Below are 18,945 nucleotides of genomic sequence, written 5' to 3'. Positions count from 1 at the left end.
ATAGCGAATATTCGGGGTATGCCCGTTGCATTATAAAGTTTGGTTTGTACAAGTCTATAGATACTGTAGGATAGGCCTAATAAACTCAGACAATTAGTTCACAAATCCAGTTTCCATAGAATTGAATATTCCTAAAATAAACATGGTCGATGAATCCCGTCCGTCTCATATAACCAGACATGTAACGAGATAAAAATGGCATTTACTATAACCACCAGTATTTCCTGTCTAGCAGAACCCTGCCGCCTCTATAAATTGGAGCGGTTTAGCGTTATACCAGTCATTGTCTGCCTGCAACAATGGTTCCGGACACCATAAAATGAATGAGTTCATAAAAACTGAATGGGCTCAGAAGTGATTTAAGTCAATTAAACGACAGACGCCTCCAGTTATAGATGTCGGAATTAGGAAATAGGAAGGTTCCCCCTTAATTTTATAAGATACTTAGCATTCATGAATCGTTGAGCAAGGCATTTTTTAAGTGCAGCGTAAAAGGGAAATCCTATCGACCCTCTTACGACTATTATGAATAAAGAAAGTTATCGGTTGTTTTACGCCTAATCACGCTAAAGTGGTTGGCTAAATTCCACGAAACTTAGTTCAATAGACTAAATTAAAAAGCAACACTTGGTATGGTATAATACTAAGCACCAACAGTAAAATTGCCAACTTAAATATTAAACTCGTGTTTGCAAAAAACATTTTCTCTGAATGGAAAAGCCAGGTATTGCGATGAATTATAGGCTTTCTGTTACTTGATACTTGACTAGGATTATATCATTAAAGTCAGATAGATCTTGATAAATACGACATTGATTTATTGATTGGCAATTATAGTGGAACATGCTCTTGAATACTTCAAATGGAGATGGATGTCAATAATTGTATAGAATTACATCTTCATTATTTGTACGACTGAAGCTCAACTGAGGTAACGTATCAATCATTATTTCCGATTTCATGCGCAATTAAGTTGTAAAGCAAAAGGTAGAGCAGGGATTTCTTTAACGTACGGAAAAATAATTGTTTCTTCAAAGAACGTAGAATGGCTTTATGATATTAGATCCATTTCAAATGGATGCGTGCAAGGAGCAAAGGTTATTTAGAGAAAGTTCCAATTTTTTATGCACGATCCAAGGGACAAGACAACCCGAAAATGAAATTAGGAACATGAAATGCCTTTTCTCTGCTGTCGTTTTTATTTTTTAAGATCAAGAAAGCACGTTTCAAATAATCTGACCTGAAAACTCCATTAGGGATGGTTGAACTTAACAGTACTTTGGTACAAAGTATAGGCAAACTGAATAGATAAGTTCAGAGATAAGATAATTCAGTGAGCAAAATTGATTGAAAATATTCAGGAAATTTCAAGTGTCTATCGGCTATCTCATTTCGTTTGGGAATAGTAAGCCTGCTTGTGATAGGCAGATGGAATTGTGGAAAAGGAAGCGGTAGGATTTCGATTTAGGATCACTGTTACGATAGATAGGACGCGCATATATAAAACATTTCTATTCTTTCTGCTTTTTACGACTTGCCTTGTATTTTTTTTTGTTTGTTGAGAATATTTTGTTAGAATAGTGCTAGTGAAATACGTAATAAACTTGAAAGAAGAACTTACCGAGCTCTAACAGAAGTGACAACGACCCCGGGTGGTTGCTCCTCGGCCACCGACGCCACGTACAGCGCTTGTTCAAAGTACGGCGACTGGTTCCGAAGCTCCCTCTTCACCCTCCTCGCTATATCTGTGTCATTCAACTCCTGGTGGTGGTACACTATCTTCAGACGGTGATCAGAATCTATGATGTTTGTCTTCTCGCAATTGAACGTGAACAGAACAGACACCTTCCACATAGGCTCCTGTATACACACGTCGTCACTTGCAACCAAGTCTCCTTGGCTATTCTCAATAGTGAACCTCGGATCGCTCACATCTAAGAATTGGACTTTACACATCTTCTGAACGGTTCGCGGAAGAAACGCCGTTAAGGAATTCACGTATTGGGACTTCTTCAAGCAAATTCCGTTCCAACGATCCGTCGTCGGAATTGCGAAGCTCGCGTAAGTTTCCGATATCCATTGCTTAGCTTCAGCTACTTTCACATCAATCGACATATCGAAAGGTACTGCTGAATGAGATCTCTTGCTCCTACTTCTATTCTTAAAATCTTCAAACATGATGTTAGACCACGGATGAGCCGTGGACAGAACATTGTATTGACTAGAGACCAATTCGTCAGCTTCTAACAATCGCCAGTCTACACTCTCTCTAATCTCGCTTCTAGTTGCTATAGCTATTTCTCGTTTATCTCTCGTGTGATCATCTTCATACTGCAAAGCTGCATCATCTTGATCGTAGACCCTGTCGAAATCTATATCGTACAGTTCCATATGACGTCTACTACAGTCCTCGCCTGTAACCAGAACTCTTATCGGCAGACTGTAGTAATCTATGTCGCGGATACGTTCTGAGGTAGAGTCAACATAGAAAGTAAATAAATTAGGGTAAAGAATTCCATCGCAACGTAGTCTTTTTCTTAAGGTGACGAGTCCAGAGGTCCTATTGACTCGTAGTACGTGATGGACGAAGTTAGCAGTTCGGTGGACGTCTATGGTGTAGGATCGTTCTGAGCCGAGTTTATAGACGGCTGCGTCTAGGACGACGTGTCCGGGGGGTGCAGAGTCGGGCACGAGGACGAGGTAGGCGCGCGTGGTCACCAGCAGGGCGGCGGCGACCAGCGCCCGCGCCCACGCTCGCGCCATTGTGGTCGCCATTCACCTGCAGCGCTTCCCCCGCGACCACAGGCTCGTTGACGTTGCCATCTGAAATCAAAATATTTCTGTTAGTGATTTTATCTCGTCTTTTATGTTTTATTTTTGCTGATAAAAGTAAAAATAGGTATACTTTTTAATCTTATTTTTATTTGAAAATAAAGTATTTTATGCACGCAACATAAAACCAAGCATAGCAGGTAAGCCAAGTAAATAATTTTATACTATTCTAATAATGAATAAGGACTCAAAAAATGCTCAATTAACTATAGGTATCTTATAAAATTTGTAAGAGTGCCTAGTTTCATCAAGTGGAAAATAATATTATGAAAAAGAAGAAAAAAGATTTTAATGGCTATTATACATTTTTTTCACACACAGTGGCCAGTTTATTTAGTTATTTTATAGAGCCAATTTTATTTATTATGCAAAGAGAAATACAAAATGAAGATTGCACTAAAGGAACGTTTAAATCTGTGCACATGTTTTTTGGCGGGAACAGGCAAGTTATGTTGCTTTATAATTCCAACATTATTTTAAAAGCATACGTGTACTAGGTTGAGCGTGTATGTTCGTAGCAACAAACAAAACAAAATATTGCGCTGTGGTCCGCCACAGTCGCGTTCAGAGCAAATGTTTCGGAAGTCTTGCTCCGGTCCGTTATTATTTACTGCAGAGTAAATTTAAAGAATGAGAAAGGAAAACGTAGTGTTTACTTAGTAAATTAAATTGTTCCATATGAGTTATGGAGGAAAGGATAAATTGTTGACGAAATAAGTTTTCTAGTTTCAAACATCGTTGTTTGAACTTACATGTACAAAATGAAAAAAGTTAATTTATTGTTTATGGTGTCTTAGTAATGTATGGTACGAATACTTAACGGGAAAGAAAAGCGAATATAACATCACCAATATGTGGTATAAAATACCTTATTCAACATAAGTCAAGGTGGAAGCCACGATCACTTACGACCTAGTTAGGTATATTTCTATGGACCATGAATAAACAGATGCGGCTAACAATACATAGGCATATATACAAAAAATGATAAATATTCCTTTTCTAAATTAATTCCTTTACAGATTGCTTGCTCTACAATAACGGATTAAGCTATTAATACCCTCTGTATCAAAACTCAAGGAAGTAACAAGGTCCTAAATAAGCAACAACACGTCATCACTTTATAACAACAAAGCAATAAGGATCCTCTACAAACACTCTAATCCGGATTTACCGCTCCACTGAAATTACACCGTGCATTACATTTTCTGAACAATTAACAACTGATCAGTAGGGTTGGCTGTAAAACCACGAATTTTTTTATTTTCCATTTTTTTTTGATAACTATTGCCGCGAATTTTCAAATTAAGTTAAGATGATTTCTACTTAAAGGCATTAAAATTAGGAAAAAAATTAAAAGCAGCAGCGCATTTTGCAGTAGCTAAAAAAGTGCAAAGGGATTTCTAACATGATCTTTTTTATTGTTTAGCTGAAACAGTTATGTCGGCCACTGTTAGTAGGGGAATAAAATGGTAAGCAACCCTAGACGAAGTTCGGGTGCTTCCGTGACCATTCGTGCGAATCCGACAGGAATCGGTTACGGTCAAAAGATTAATGGCACCAATTAACAGGCGCGTCGCAGAGTTCCCGCGCTTTTGGAAAATTCGCCATTTTGTGGACGCGCGGCGGCGACATGGCGTCATTTTACACCTGCGGCAAATATTGACGTTGCATAATTGATTATTGAATGCGTTCGTACGTGATACGTTTCTGTTTACTCTGTATTTCGAGCGTGTTATATACAGTAAGTAGTTATAGCAAAACCAATTATACCTATAATTACTTACCTACGTTTGTACAGGTAAGTGGTACATTCAGTAAGTACTTACAGATATCTATACCTACCTACTCACACTTTAAAGTAGGTACGCATTTGAAATGCATGCAAAACCACATGTCTCGTTTAAAAATATCTACCACCTTAAAGTTTAGTGGAAAAAGGAAATTTAACTTTATTTTATCGATAGGTAACAGATAAAATAGAAAGGAAACACTAAGAATTTCCATCTGGGAACCTAAATACCATCTCACAAAAGCACCTAGTCATCTATCCTTACAGGTAGAGCTTTAGACTCCTTTGTTGGGGCGGTACGGAATTCCCAAGTAGGGTGACTAAGGAATTTGCTTGGGTGGACGTATAATAATGAACTTATCCTTAGACCACTTAATAAAGGAGTAAAATAGGACCAAATGTTTCGCCTCTTGGAATGTTAGAAATGTGCAGAGGTAATTTTTCAAATTTATTATTGTACATAAAATAGTCTTTGCCAATCACATAAGGTAATACACCTAATGCATGACGAATATACCTCTTCTAAACCATGTCATCATGTCATCTTCGAATTGTGATTCAGTTTCTCATCAACGTCGAAATTTCACTCTTCTGGGCCAATATACAATATAATACGTATACATTAAAAAAATCTTTATTGCACTTAAATTAAATATAATAGATATGTATCCAATCGCGGTCTCGACTCAACAATAGTGACAATAAGCACGACATTATTTACATTTTTGACAATAAATATATTTTTATTTTTCACAAAGTCAGCACCATCTCAACCTTTAAAAACGCCAGACGCCATAAATCAAAGTAACATCTATTCAAAATTCTTAGCCCCACATCTATCAACTTTAGCGTGACGTTTTTCTTATCTCATTCTAGGTCTTATTTAGTCAACAATGGTAAAGCGCCATTGAGGCATTTTCTAAAGGTGCCAACAAAATTAAGGTGCTTAATCATGCTTAACCGTCGTCGGGCAGACTCAAGATATTAAATATGACGACATTATAAACAAGAGAGTCTGACGTCACTGTCCAATTTGTGCGGGTATTAAACATTTATATTGTTCTCAGGGAGACGAATGACTCACTCGAAGACAGGCTTGGAAAGACTACTCTCAATAATTTTGTAAGAGTACAAGTACACAAATTTACATATTCTTGGAAAGCCCGGAGCACAAGATGTGCTCCACAGTTGTGCTTCACGACGTCGCAAAGCTGCAACTCTTCCAGTGGTTGTTGAAGGCCACATTGAAGCTATTCATATAAGAAAGCAATATGTCTATTTGGCATTTGTTAACAGTGCGCACTTATCTTTATATGCGTAAATCTCAAATTGCAATATTGCTTTCATGTTGGCTTGCAATACCTTGGATACCTAAACTTAGCAGGACTATCACACATTTGGAATACTCCATAAAGATTTTAAACACGTAACTTATAAAAAAAATCTTCATCTTGTTTATGAGCCCAACTTTTGTCAGGATCCGTTTTGTCCAGTTTTACAACAAATTCATAGACGTCATATCACTAATGGTGCTATCAATTAACCCAGCCAGGAATCGTCGATTCGATTCCCATTCCGGCCTTTTCCCTGACCATTTGCTGTACCCAATACTATGTAGTGGATATATGACGTCATAAATCCGACCAAATCTATTGTCCGTAGAGTCCTTTTAATTTCGCGAAGTGGGTTTTCGAAGTGCAATTTTGCAATTCGTTTCCGTTTCTATATTTTGTTTGTTTATTCATGCTGGATACGAATATCACCGGTACTTAAAAACAAAACTGTATATTTGAGCTTCTATCAATTGTAATAGTGATACAAACTCCGATATTTTCTACCAATCGTTTTGTTTCTAATAGAAACCTTTTACGCGATTCAATTAAGTTTATATATTTTTAAACGAAGTAAAAACAAATATATAAGTGATCTCGGGAGAAAGTATGGGAAACGACCCAAATTTTATCTTAACAGGGAATTAATGGTCGTAAAACCAGTGGAATCCAATGTTTTTATTTATATTTAATTACAAATTATGTTTTTTTAAAGCGTGTAGTGTAGGTACTTTCCTTTTGATGGAAACGGTTAAGATTATGGTTTTCACTAAAAGTATTTTATGGATTCTTGATAAATCGTAACCTCTGGGTGGTGATTACGACCACCACTATATTTTACTAGTACCAGGGGCCTGTTTAATAAAACTTACAATTGTAAATTACAACGACAATTAGATGTTCATTACGTAGCTAATATGAAACTGAAAAATATTCGTGATCACACACTCCGCAATGTACATCAAATTATCATTGTAATTTACAATTGTAAGTTTTATTAAACAGGCCCCAGGTTACCACTCTTCAAGCTAGGTAGACACTTCAGTAACTTGATATATTAATATACATAAATATAACAAAGCTTATGTGGATTTCATTGACTGTTTTTAATTACTTTTTAGATGAAACCTGTGGTGGATGCCTAGTCTTTATGTTTTTTTTTAAATAAATTATTGATAAAATATTAATCTGCAATATTTATATATGTAATGGGCACGTGGGCTGTAGAAATATATATGACTATATCGATCTTGGACCTTCTCCGTCTACCCACTTCCCACCTAAACTCACATCTATTCCCCACCGGGGTAAGGAGAGACTATGGAATTCCATTTTAATTTGATCCTGACAGACTCCTCTTGGTTCCTCCCCATCAATGGTTTCATTCGAGCAGGCCGGTTCAGAATGTGTCTTCATCATCATCAGCCGTACGACGCCCACTGCTGGGCATAGGCCTCCCCCAAGGATCTCCACGGCGATCGGTCCTGCGCTGCTCTCATCCAGCGGCTTTCCGCGACCTTTCGTCGGTCCACCTTGTAGCGGGCCTACCCACTGAGCGTCGTCCGACACGAGAATGTGTCTTAACATAAGTATAATTCTAATATAATCCATGGTAATGTTTTAACCGGTGAGCCGATTGTGATGGTAGACAGAGAAAGATATAGATATACCTTGAGTCTTCGGACAGGATACAATATTTTATCCCAAAAATATATATTATGGCAGGTGAAACTGTAGGCGGATTTTACAATATTATACTTAAGTATCTAATTAATGTACCTGTTTTACATACATAATCAACCGTAAAACCTATAGACGTCAAGACAAGTTATAACTCTTATCTCTACTCAATCACTGAACTTCGGAATGTGCTAAGATAATCATATCACGTGTGGGTAGTCAGGAAATACATTAAATATTTACTGTAATATTTTTAATTTGTGACGTTACTTACGTCCTGTGATGGTATCACTTTGACCAATTTTATTTTTTTATTGATGATAAAGATGGTCAAACGTGGTACTCATTGTAACTTAATTTATAAATGAAATTCGAAAATAAGTCGAAAAGTAAAATGAGATTGATTTTTGGTCATCTTTAGTCAAATACTGTTTGTTTAACCTAGGATTATCCCGTTTTTCACAGGGTCGGCTTACCTATCCTGAAGATATGACAGGTACGGTTTTTTACAGAAGCGACTGCCTGTCTGACCTTCCAACCCGTGAAGGGAAAATCAGCCCAATACAGGTTAGGTCCGAAAATGCAGTTCTCGGGAAATTGGGTTTCGTCACTATGTTTTTCTTCACCGCTGAGCACGTGGTAATCATTTATGATCCAAACATGAATTCGAAAACAAGTTCGACAATCATTGGTTTATGCCTGTGCTGGATTCGACGCTGCGACCTCAAAGAGAGAGGCAAGCGTTTTACCTACTGGGTTTCCAAGGCTCTAAGAAAGACAGAATGTGATTTTTCAAAAAGGCGTTTGCACTTAGTGGAAACCTCGCTAAGTTTATGACGACTATATAGAGGTTAGTTTCTACCAACTGGGCTACGACAGCTAGTCAAATACTCTATTTATTTAAAACATCTCTTGCGACCGTCCCTTTCAACCCATAGATACACTTATAGATTTATCGGGAACCGTATTCCCAACGGCTGTAGACATTTATCTTAGAGGTCCGTATATCAAAGGTTTGCCCTAAGACGCTATACAGTTACGTAAGCACCAATAACTTTACGCTTTACGACCGACGAAGCCATAAAGCGAGTCATCCCCATCGATCTAATATTACAACTTTTGACCATTAGCTACTGGTTTTTATGCCGATTACTTACTTAAAAACACATATAAGTAACTTCTTTTTCTGTAGATGTCAACATTTTAGCGAGCATTCTATTGAGCATTCTTGCTCATGAAAACGTTCATAGCAACGTTTGGCTTTTATGCTTGGGTAGGCTCGTTGTTCAGTTCGACAAATATAAAAACGGCGAATGCACGATGTTCTGTTACAAGGGAATGCTCAAGTCTATCAGCACCTTTACGAGTATTGAAAGACGTTTGAATTAAGGTAGTTTTCAACTAGTCAAATCAGTTACTTTTTACTATACGTCAAACCACGACTTACTATGGGATTTGTATGAAAAAGTAACCTGTGACGTCATAGAAAAACGTGAACCATGTCGCACTTATTATTACATTTTTATTTTTTAAAATTCATAAATAAGTTATTTTTTTATTAAGTACGTTTACAAAAATGAAAGGAACGAATTAAAGAAAAATTCGTGCACCATTTTTAAACATCAGGTTCTTTTAATATTAAAAAGTTTTTAATGGCTCATAAATGATAACAGTTTCCAAATAAATTATTGATTGCCGACTATTGCTTTATTTATTTAAAACACAGACAGTAATGCTACTGGATATTTATAGGCATTTGAATTATGAGGCTTATTTTAATTTAATGATAATTTATACATGGAAATTATTTCTTAAAAGTTTGTTGTCTCTGTTTTTCATTATTCATCTATAAATTATACCTAATTAGGTTACTTTTGGCTTTTTGGTGAGCAAAGTAAGTATATAGAATAATTGGAGACTGCCTATTAATAAATACTCGTACCAAGTCCAAACTCAGATAATGGTAAGTTTTAGCCATGTGGGTAAGCTTACAAATTTAATTTTAAAATGCTGCTAATTTCTGTAGACACCATCTAATTTGATTTTAAGTTATACCTGTCATTTTCTTATCCGCCGAAAAGGAAAGGGACGGGTAATCGACAGGCATAACATTTATGGGACACACGTCAATTTTAAGCACAAATCTAAAAGAAAGAAAAAAATACATTGGCCCATAACCCGACAGAATTAAGTTGATGGCACATATTAAACGTTTTGCAAACCAGCGAGATACTTATTCGATTCGACCGGGTTATTCAATAATTCACTCCTTTTTAAAATTATCAGCAGCCTATCATCCGTCCCTTTCCTTTTCGGCGGATAAGAAAATGACAGGTATAACTTAAAATTAGATGGTGTGTATAGGAATTAGCACCATTATATTTTATTATTAAAAAGACACAGTATTACATTAGGAAGGTTAAAAGATAAAATATGTAGTTTATAATATAGGTAGTGCCTGTCGCAGATGCTGTATAGAATTATTATGACTTTGTTTTAAGTTTACGCGGATATTATCATAATTAGAACACATAATATATATATATATATATATATATATATATATATTTGATTATATATGTATATTTGATTTGATTTGATTTGATTTGATAATAACGGGTTCAAATTATGGATCTACCTACTCCACTCCAATCTCATCAGTCATCCCGTGATCATGGCACTTGCAACAGTGTCGAAATATCGGGAGTCTCATATCGCTGATTTAAACGCGGTAAGAACCCGTTATTATATGTTTTAATTATTATGACTTGTCAATTAGTTTAATTAAAAATCGGTCGACTTTTTTCCTGGCGCATACTTTCGACCTTAATTTAGGTTTTGTAATAAGGTGAATACTTAATGTTTTCTTACCTTTACTTAAGTAGTATTGTAGAGAACGCCAACCCTCCTACTTATTCGTAGCCATCTGAAACAAGGCAAAAAAATACTTAACATTATTTTATTATAATTATTATATTTATAAGAAACGAAACAATAAAAAACCTTATTACAATTCCTCAATTTCCCTCAATTCACGAACATTATATATATCAAAGTATCGCCTAAATAAAACGTTATTTGTTTATTCCATCGCCACGGTTAGCGAAACGTCGGGTGAACAAAAGGAGGGATCTTGACAAATGAGCCATGGGTTCGAAACCGGCAGTAGAGATGAGGATAGATGGATTCAACATGGATGCTGCGTTACTTTGCAGTTTGTTAAATATATCCGATGGTTTATTGATTGAGTGAACATTGGATTGTTTCTAGATGATGTATTGTAAGTAGGTATGTTTAAAACAATAACGGTGATGATCCAGCCTATTTCGGCTACGGCGACTGCTTAAACTCCGACGTTCATGTGCTCGCATGTGGCTTATATAGTCAATCTTATTGGAAAAGATCCTCGCACATAGCGGGCATGTGAGTACACCATTTAAATATGTATAATTAATCGCCGCAGGTGGTCGGGTTTTCAATTCATCGCGCTTGGCGTCAAGCTCTAAGCGCCGCTGATGTTCAAAGTCATGAACATTGGTGTAAAAGGCAAGAAGTCTGATGGGAGTGGATGAAGCGAAAGTGGTGTGCCAGGCGATCCGGTATCACTGCCTACCCCAATGGGAAATTGGCGTGATCTTATGTAACTATGTATCCTTATAAAACTATACCTACACTCGTAGGTACAGGACGAAAGACAATCGACATCGAATAGCTAGATTTAAACATAATTATGAATATTAACCCAGAAAAAGGAAGTAATCTAAAAAAAAACATAAAATAAAATGTTGTGGTAGATGAAGTTTAAATGCATATAAATTATAAGAAAAACTAATTAGTCAAAGCGACGTTTACCAATGCTTTTTCACATTGACACACATATCTATTATTAATATACTCATAAATAACGACCGCTAATGTAAAGCTACCGATATAAAGTTTGAAAACTGATAAGAGAAGTTTTTGTGGCCGAAAAATCGTGATTGAGTCATATTTTTCGTTGTCACCACTTTCTCTTGACACGAACCTTTCCGCATTCTTTTCATATTTTAACATGAATGTATATTGAATAAATTATAATTGGAAAATTGCTTTTTTTTTCTTTTGTAGCCTTTGTAGGTAAAGTGGGAAAAGGACTGTCAAATTGGCTTAATAAATTATCTATATTTTCGTGTAATGTAGCGTGACCAAGCTAGGCGTTATGTTTCATTTATGACCCTATAACGAGAACTTTTAAAACACAATTATTTTTCAAAACAGATTAAACATTGTGAACCAAAAGTCTAATAAATTAAACCTGTTTTAACGGCAACATTGTTTTAAACTCGTAAACTGGTAAAACGTGAGGTGGAATTTAACTTTAAAATAGGTTTTCCGAGAGAATGGTACCAGGAGCGCAAAGCTTCTATGCAGGCTCGACAAAAGAGAGGCGTGACTGGTTAGCAGGTACAAGAGTGGCCACTCGGTGGAGTGTTGCTCGAGGGCTTGTAGCTAGAATGATACATAACCTGTTATGCTACCCTGGTACTTGCCGCTCCGTTGCGAGATCCTAAGGTCTCTTTAAAACAAGCCTATAAATAAAGCCGATGTTTATGCAGATACCAGTTTATGATGAAAGAAAATAACACTAGTTTGTAAGATGAAAATGTTATCTTTGCAGAGCTTGAGATGACTTACAATGTTTAGTTACTTGTTTCTGCTACATTGTAAATTGCTTTAGTGTAGTTTAGTTGTATGTCGTTTGCTTTTGTTCCTCGTATACATTACCTACTTGAAAACACTTAAAATCCCATAGACTGTGGATTACGACCGAAACGTGATTTTGAAAGGTAAAAATTACATTCAATACTGTCCGCACATTCGGTTGGTATACAATCATGTAAAAACGGAATACCGAAAGTAAAAAAACCGAGTTTCGATTTACAAATCGCGTCCTATATCGGAGCAAATCGGTCAAAGATAAACGAGCTTCCAATACGCTAGTACGCAAAGGGTGCGCCTATTCATCAGCGAGACAGTTCGCGCCATCGTGGCACTACGTCACACGCGTGATCTGCTTTGCAAAACGAATACGATTCTAGAGACCCGCCTGTTACATTTCAATAGCTCCGAAACTGTTTTTTCGAGAGTATTTCCTCACGATGTTTTTTCCTTTACCGCCGAGCACGTGATAATAATTTATAATCTAAAAATGAAATCGAAAATCGATTCGAACCTGTAAGCTCCGAAACTAGCTGTCACAGCAAATAAATACTTATAGGACTCTCCTATCACTATCTTCATTCGCACCAAGTACAGTTAGATAGCGATTTCTTAATGTATTCAGTCTTCTCTGTTCAATAGTATCCAAAGGTTTAGAACTACGAGTAACGTCATTAAGGCCAATTGATCCCAATTGTATTGGAATGTAGGCACTACCTTATAGAAAAAAATGTTACGACCCTAATCAATTGCCGGATAGCAAATGATGATATGAGAGCTATCATCCGTAGAAAAAGTGTGAAAATAGCGCTGTAATGATCAGATCGTGATGTAGATGAAGACGTTAAACAATGGCATTCAATATTACCGCAAATCTACCATCTGTCGATATGAAATGTGCTATTTTTGGCTTCAGTAAGTATAAACAAACCATGAATATTATTAATATTGCTAAGATCACGAGAGCATGACATGATTACACAAACTTCACAAATATTGAAGTTTATGGAACTATAATACATTTACGTATGATTCATATTTGTTTAACTACATATATTAATTTGATATCACTGCCAATTTTAGGAGTTGTTAGCAAATACAAATTATCAGAAATCAAACTTGATTGAGCCCTCAAATTCACGTATAAGCCTTCAATTTGTAAGTTCACTGCAACTATTATTAACTGATATGTCAATTGTAAGTAATAGGTAATAGTTTTTCTTGAACTTTTTTGTTAAAGAATTTTGAGGAAAAGGGCGCGACATGAAATAAAATAAAGAAGGACACAGTACCTACAGTTAGCCTAAAAAACGCTAGCTGTTATTTTAGCGTCTGGTAAAACAGAGGTCTCGACATAGCAAGTAAATTTCCGTTCGGACTAAAATGCACACACCTTTCAGTGAAATATATAAGTAAAAGTCAAAATTCACTATTGACTCACTGTAAAACCTATCTAGATTCTACAATTTGTACAGAACCCACTGTACAAACGGCCCGGCACCATCTGCGGGCTGATGTATGCGCAGATAAAATAAGTTCACTGAGAGAGTTCGGGTCGAAAATGAAATCGTTTATCTTCAAACGGAATAAAGCATGATGCCTGTGCCTGTTATTCCGTATGCAGATTAGGATCCTTTCCGTCACTTTGCTCGTGCGTGCTTGCGAGCCTCGAACAAAATTGTCTCGTTCGAAACCGGTTAATTTCTCGATGCTGGCTGGCAAATTATAGCCGATGACGACATGGTTTTCTTAAAATTTGTAAAAGAAATTACTTATGCTTCTATAAGGAGACATCAGGCTTCGTTAGGCGGAGTTGTGAACGCAACATAGGTAAACAAATAACTCTTAAATGAAAATTCTTCTCTTCTTCTTCTAATCTTATTATCCCTTGTTGGGATGTAGAGCTCATATTACAGATTTCTACTTCTTGTGATCTTTTGCAGTCTCAGTAGCTTGCTCCCGTCACATGCCGAGAGTTTTTAACTCTCGGTCAAGCGAGGGTCGCCAAGTCTCTTTGGGCCTTTTGCGTCAAATAAGTATACTGTATACAAGACATAATGTTTGAGGTTGAGTTAGAAGCTGAATGTCAAAGACTAAGCTGCACCAAGTTTATGTAATGCTATCTTTTTCTACCGGTATATATTTCCGTCTCCGTTAAACAGACTTTTTTTCACATACGAGTTTCACATAAACCCTTTAGTGAACGGGTATGTGTAAGAAAGTAATGTCCTTACTTGTCGTATTATTGCGTATATCCGCATAATATTCTCCTTACAAACTTGTTAATATCTTTAAATGGACCATTCCATTACCGTTTACATAAAGTTGCTTTGATTTCTTCCAATAAACATAATATCTTTAACTTATTACGATAATAATTCAGTTTTATCTTTAATTCTTGTAAGTAAATATGCTAATACCAACTTTATAAACCTTACTAATTAAAAATATAACTGCAAATGATATTGGTAACTTAAGTCCCAAGTAGCAACCGATTGTCTTAAAAGAGAATTGTAGATATCTTGAAGGCAAGTAGACTAAATCAAACCCTTGTCTTGGATAAGTCTTATATGTCTCCAAGATATCCCTCAAGATATCTTGAAGATACAGTTTAGTAAAAGTGGGCACATACTTTAACTCTTATACAAGACAGACTTAAGACAACGCTAAGTCAGACTTAAACCCTACTTTAGACAATGTTCTTGCATATTCTAAACTTAGAATTCTTGTAGTATCACTTAATACCAAGAATGTATACTTGAAGATATCTACAATACTTAGTTAAGACTATAGGATTGAATTGCACTGAGTCAATTGTAACTTAACGAAGTAAAACTTCAGATCATACTAAAACGATTTTTACTTCACGCGTCTTTATTTTAGAATATAATGGCGAACATTTATATTAACACAAGAAATGAAGACTGTAAGAAAATGGCGTCTAAAATATTTGTTAAGTTGTTTTAACAAAAGGTTATTCTGCCGTTTCACATACAGGAAATTATAAACGCATGATTGTTTCTCGTGTAAAATCGATAGAAAGTGTTAAAAAACAGAAGGGCCTTTAATATATCAGAAAAATAATAATAAAATTTGGATTGATTATTCAGCAAATAAAAAAAATGGTGACATATAGTATAGAGAAATTCATTTTCTATTAATATGTGACAGCTGAACGCAGTAATTGTTACTACAACAGGAATATATATTAATTTACTTCAGTTTTTGACGATAATATTGTCAAAAAAATATTACATGTTTTCTTCCTGTAAATGCAAAATGGCGTTAAGTAATATTTTTCTAAATGAAGTAAGACTTTAGAAACAATTGATTTCGTAAGAATCAGTTTAGAAAAGTAAAGTCAAGTTGCACTTCATCAAGTACTAGTTAAGATAAATTTTACTTCAATTGTCTAGGAGTATACCAACTTAAGACAAAAAGTATTTAGTGAATTCCTACTTAAAACTCTTATATCTAAAGTGATCCTCTATTTTGATTTAGTAAAGTAATGTCGTAAAATCATGTTTGTTTATTCTGTGCCAGAATCATCTATGTAACAAGTAACAATTAAAATCGAACAAGCTTAAAACCTATGGAAAGTATGTTTGTTTGAGAGGTAAGTTTTTCGACTCGTGGAAGATAAAAAAATATTGTTATGCTGAGTTCTTACTTGGATAGGAATGTGATTTACTTAATTATTTAATATTTATCACAATTGGAACTAACAAACATAAACTCAATTTGCTAATGAGTCTCCGTGCATACATTCTCATAGGTACCTACATGGTTCGCTGACGCAAAGTAGGTACGATCACCGCGCTTCTAATTGCCAACGGAAACAATGTGATTATTGTAAAAATTAACGAGTATCCGTTGAATATTGTATATACGAAGAACCCTTGCAATTTGATTAACGTCGTGTGTGTGCGCGGTAGTTTCTAATCCCACCTAAAACATTATTGTTAAAAAAGGTGGCCAAATTCCCGATGTCTTTATCAAGCTAAAAAATAAAGGAATCAAATCTAATGCCCACTTTAAATGCATTTAACCATACACAAAACTTAAAATAGATATGTTTTGTTTATGATTGTGAATAAAGCTTAGTTAAAAATAGGTACATTTTTAAAATTATTAAAAGAAAGAATGAAAGAAGAAAGAAAAGTATCTAGACACGCGGTAGCGTGTCAAGCCAAGTTCAAGAAATAGAACTGGCGAGCCGCACCGTGTGTATTATTACACGAACCATTTGGAGCCACTTTTGACCCCCTCATAAATCAAAAACTATTTCACATAAACGTATCAAATTTGGCTCATATATTGAGACTTGTGAGATACATATAAGTGTTCTAAATTTCATAAGCTTATCTCAAACGGTTATTTAGATATTAATGTCCAAAATCCTCATTTTTTGACTGACTGACTCATTTTTATCAAAACTCTAACCCAGTTCCAGATGACCTAGAGAGTTAAAATTTGGTATGCAGATAGGTAATTAGATGAATATAAAGGAAAAAATAAAAAAAACTGGCAACTTTTTAATAATTAGATTCTATCATGAACGCTTAACATAAATACCTAATTAGTGCCTGTACCTAACTATAGATGTAAGAATCAGTAAGTAATCAAAACTCATGACAGCCGGTCTTTTTGTGGTAGGTATGTAGATTAACTTAACATAACATACAATCACGCCTATATGCCCTATCGGGGTAGGCAGAGCACTAAGTGATCATAAAACCACTTGATGCCACATTTGACAAGTACTTTAAGGGTAGGTAAGCAAGTTGGAACATGTGTTTAGCAGTGATAGGTTGTCAGCTTTTCGCCCACGATACAACACAACTCTCATCCATTTTACTGGCATATTATTTTACCTATAAAGTCGACTTTTAGTTTTGAATTTGTCTTTTTAAAAGGACCCACGCGTTACGAAGATATGTACTTACCTACAATAAGACAGATCTTAGGCTACAATATATTATCTTATGTTATAAGAAGATATGATATGTTATACTGTTACTTATAAATAAATTTCAGGACTGACCATTGAACTTGGCACCCATTTAGATCTCACTTCTTTTGTCGTTGAAGTCAACAACCAAAGCATTGCATAATATTGAACTTGGCTCTCATTTCACGTCTATGTTTTTGATTGGATTTATTTATTATTAGACTAATAGGTACCCAATTTTATATTTGAACTTAGCAGGTTTTAATATAAAACTCGATTTTTCATAGTGTAGTGTTGCCGTGCGCTTAGACTAGGTTAGACTAGCTTAGTCATTTTTGAGAAGATTTGTGCGAGACGTAGGTACCTGGGCCGCCACGCGCTGGATCGGATTTGAAAAACAGGAACTTACGATTTTTTTGCCAAAATTAAATGATTGTGTTATACCAATCGATATAAAAAAAATTATGGCAATGAAGAAGATATCGCATCGCTAACAAAAACAGTGGGATGTGCATTATCACAGGTTAGTTTTCTGTATTTAATATTCTGCCTTCGAAAACCACCAGATCCTTTTATTATTTGGACTTCATCCATCTTTCTGCTTGCTTCTATTTCGATTTTATCGTCCATTGAATAGACTTTTCTTATGTTTTACTTATTGTAGTCAAAAACGAATAAAACAGTCTTGTATAGGAGCAACAAATAATAAAAATTGCCTTAAGTATATCTAGGCAATCAATTTTTACTTTACAAGACTAAACTGATACTTCACTAAATCAATTTAGTGTTAAGTGAGCCTTTAAATAATCTGAGTAAAGTAAAAGAATACTTGTAGACTTAACAGTAGGCTGAGATAAGACTAAATAGTTTTGTGAATACTTAACTTGGTTTTGTGTATTCTAAATTATCTAAAGTAGGATTTTTTGAAAACTTTATAGTATTAAAGAAGGAAATGAATTTATGAAGTCCTAATAAGTCCTATTTGATTTGGATAAATCTCACTTTAGCTAAAGTTTAGACATATATGACTTAATCACAATTCTTGATTGCTACTTGGGGTGCTTTATTTTACAATAAGTATAACATTTTAAAAGTTTAGTATTAACGGTATAATAGTTATTTTTGTGAAAATAAATAAATCATTTAAATCATAAATATAATAAGCTACTTGACAACCTAATCAAATGAGATACTTTTTACGAAACGTTAAAAAGAAAAGAAAATTTGTATGGAAATACTGTCAAACGTCGTACTCATTGTTACTTAATTCATTAATAAAATTCAAAAAATAAGTCGAAAAGTAAAATAAGATTGATTTTCGATCATCTTTTTTATCTGGCTATCATTTCGACTGGCTTCTATTTCTAGATTAGTATTTTATTTATAATTTATCTTTGAGTCAAATTATTTATGACTTTTTATTGTCACTAACTGTACGCCGTTACTTTACTAAAGGGAGTAGTAAGTAACCTTGCTGTATATATATACGAACGAACATACTTCAATTTCCGTTTACAGCTATCCAAATGATACAAATTTCCAAGGACCTCAATAAAGTACAATTATTAAAGGCAATGACGGCGGTAGAGCGCGCGAATAGGGCGGTATGACTTTACGTCTTCATTTCCACTCTTGCGCCGCCCACATAGTTACACCGCAGA

At 35.1% G+C, this 18,945-nt stretch overlaps 1 protein-coding gene across 2 annotated transcripts in view; it reads right to left on the bottom strand.

Annotated features, from left to right (window-relative positions):
* The window catches only part of LOC126367000 (protocadherin-like wing polarity protein stan), a 273,660-nt gene that overhangs the window by 46,150 nt on the left and 208,565 nt on the right, over positions 1-18,945 (bottom strand). For both annotated transcript variants that reach the window (XR_007566430.1, XM_050010348.1), the window contains exons 3-4: positions 10,507-10,561; positions 1,622-2,823 (exon numbers count right to left, since the gene is read on the bottom strand). Coding sequence is in view for 1 of the 2 variants with exons in the window: in XM_050010348.1 (XP_049866305.1) it covers positions 1,622-2,775 (1,154 nt within the window). In the remaining variant the exon portion in view is untranslated. The remainder of the gene's footprint in view (positions 1-1,621; positions 2,824-10,506; positions 10,562-18,945) is intronic.

Source organism: Pectinophora gossypiella, chromosome 5, assembly GCF_024362695.1.
Source record: "Pectinophora gossypiella chromosome 5, ilPecGoss1.1, whole genome shotgun sequence".
Classification (NCBI taxonomy): Eukaryota; Metazoa; Arthropoda; class Insecta; order Lepidoptera; family Gelechiidae; genus Pectinophora; species Pectinophora gossypiella.
This window is presented reverse-complemented; position numbering and strand designations above follow the sequence as displayed.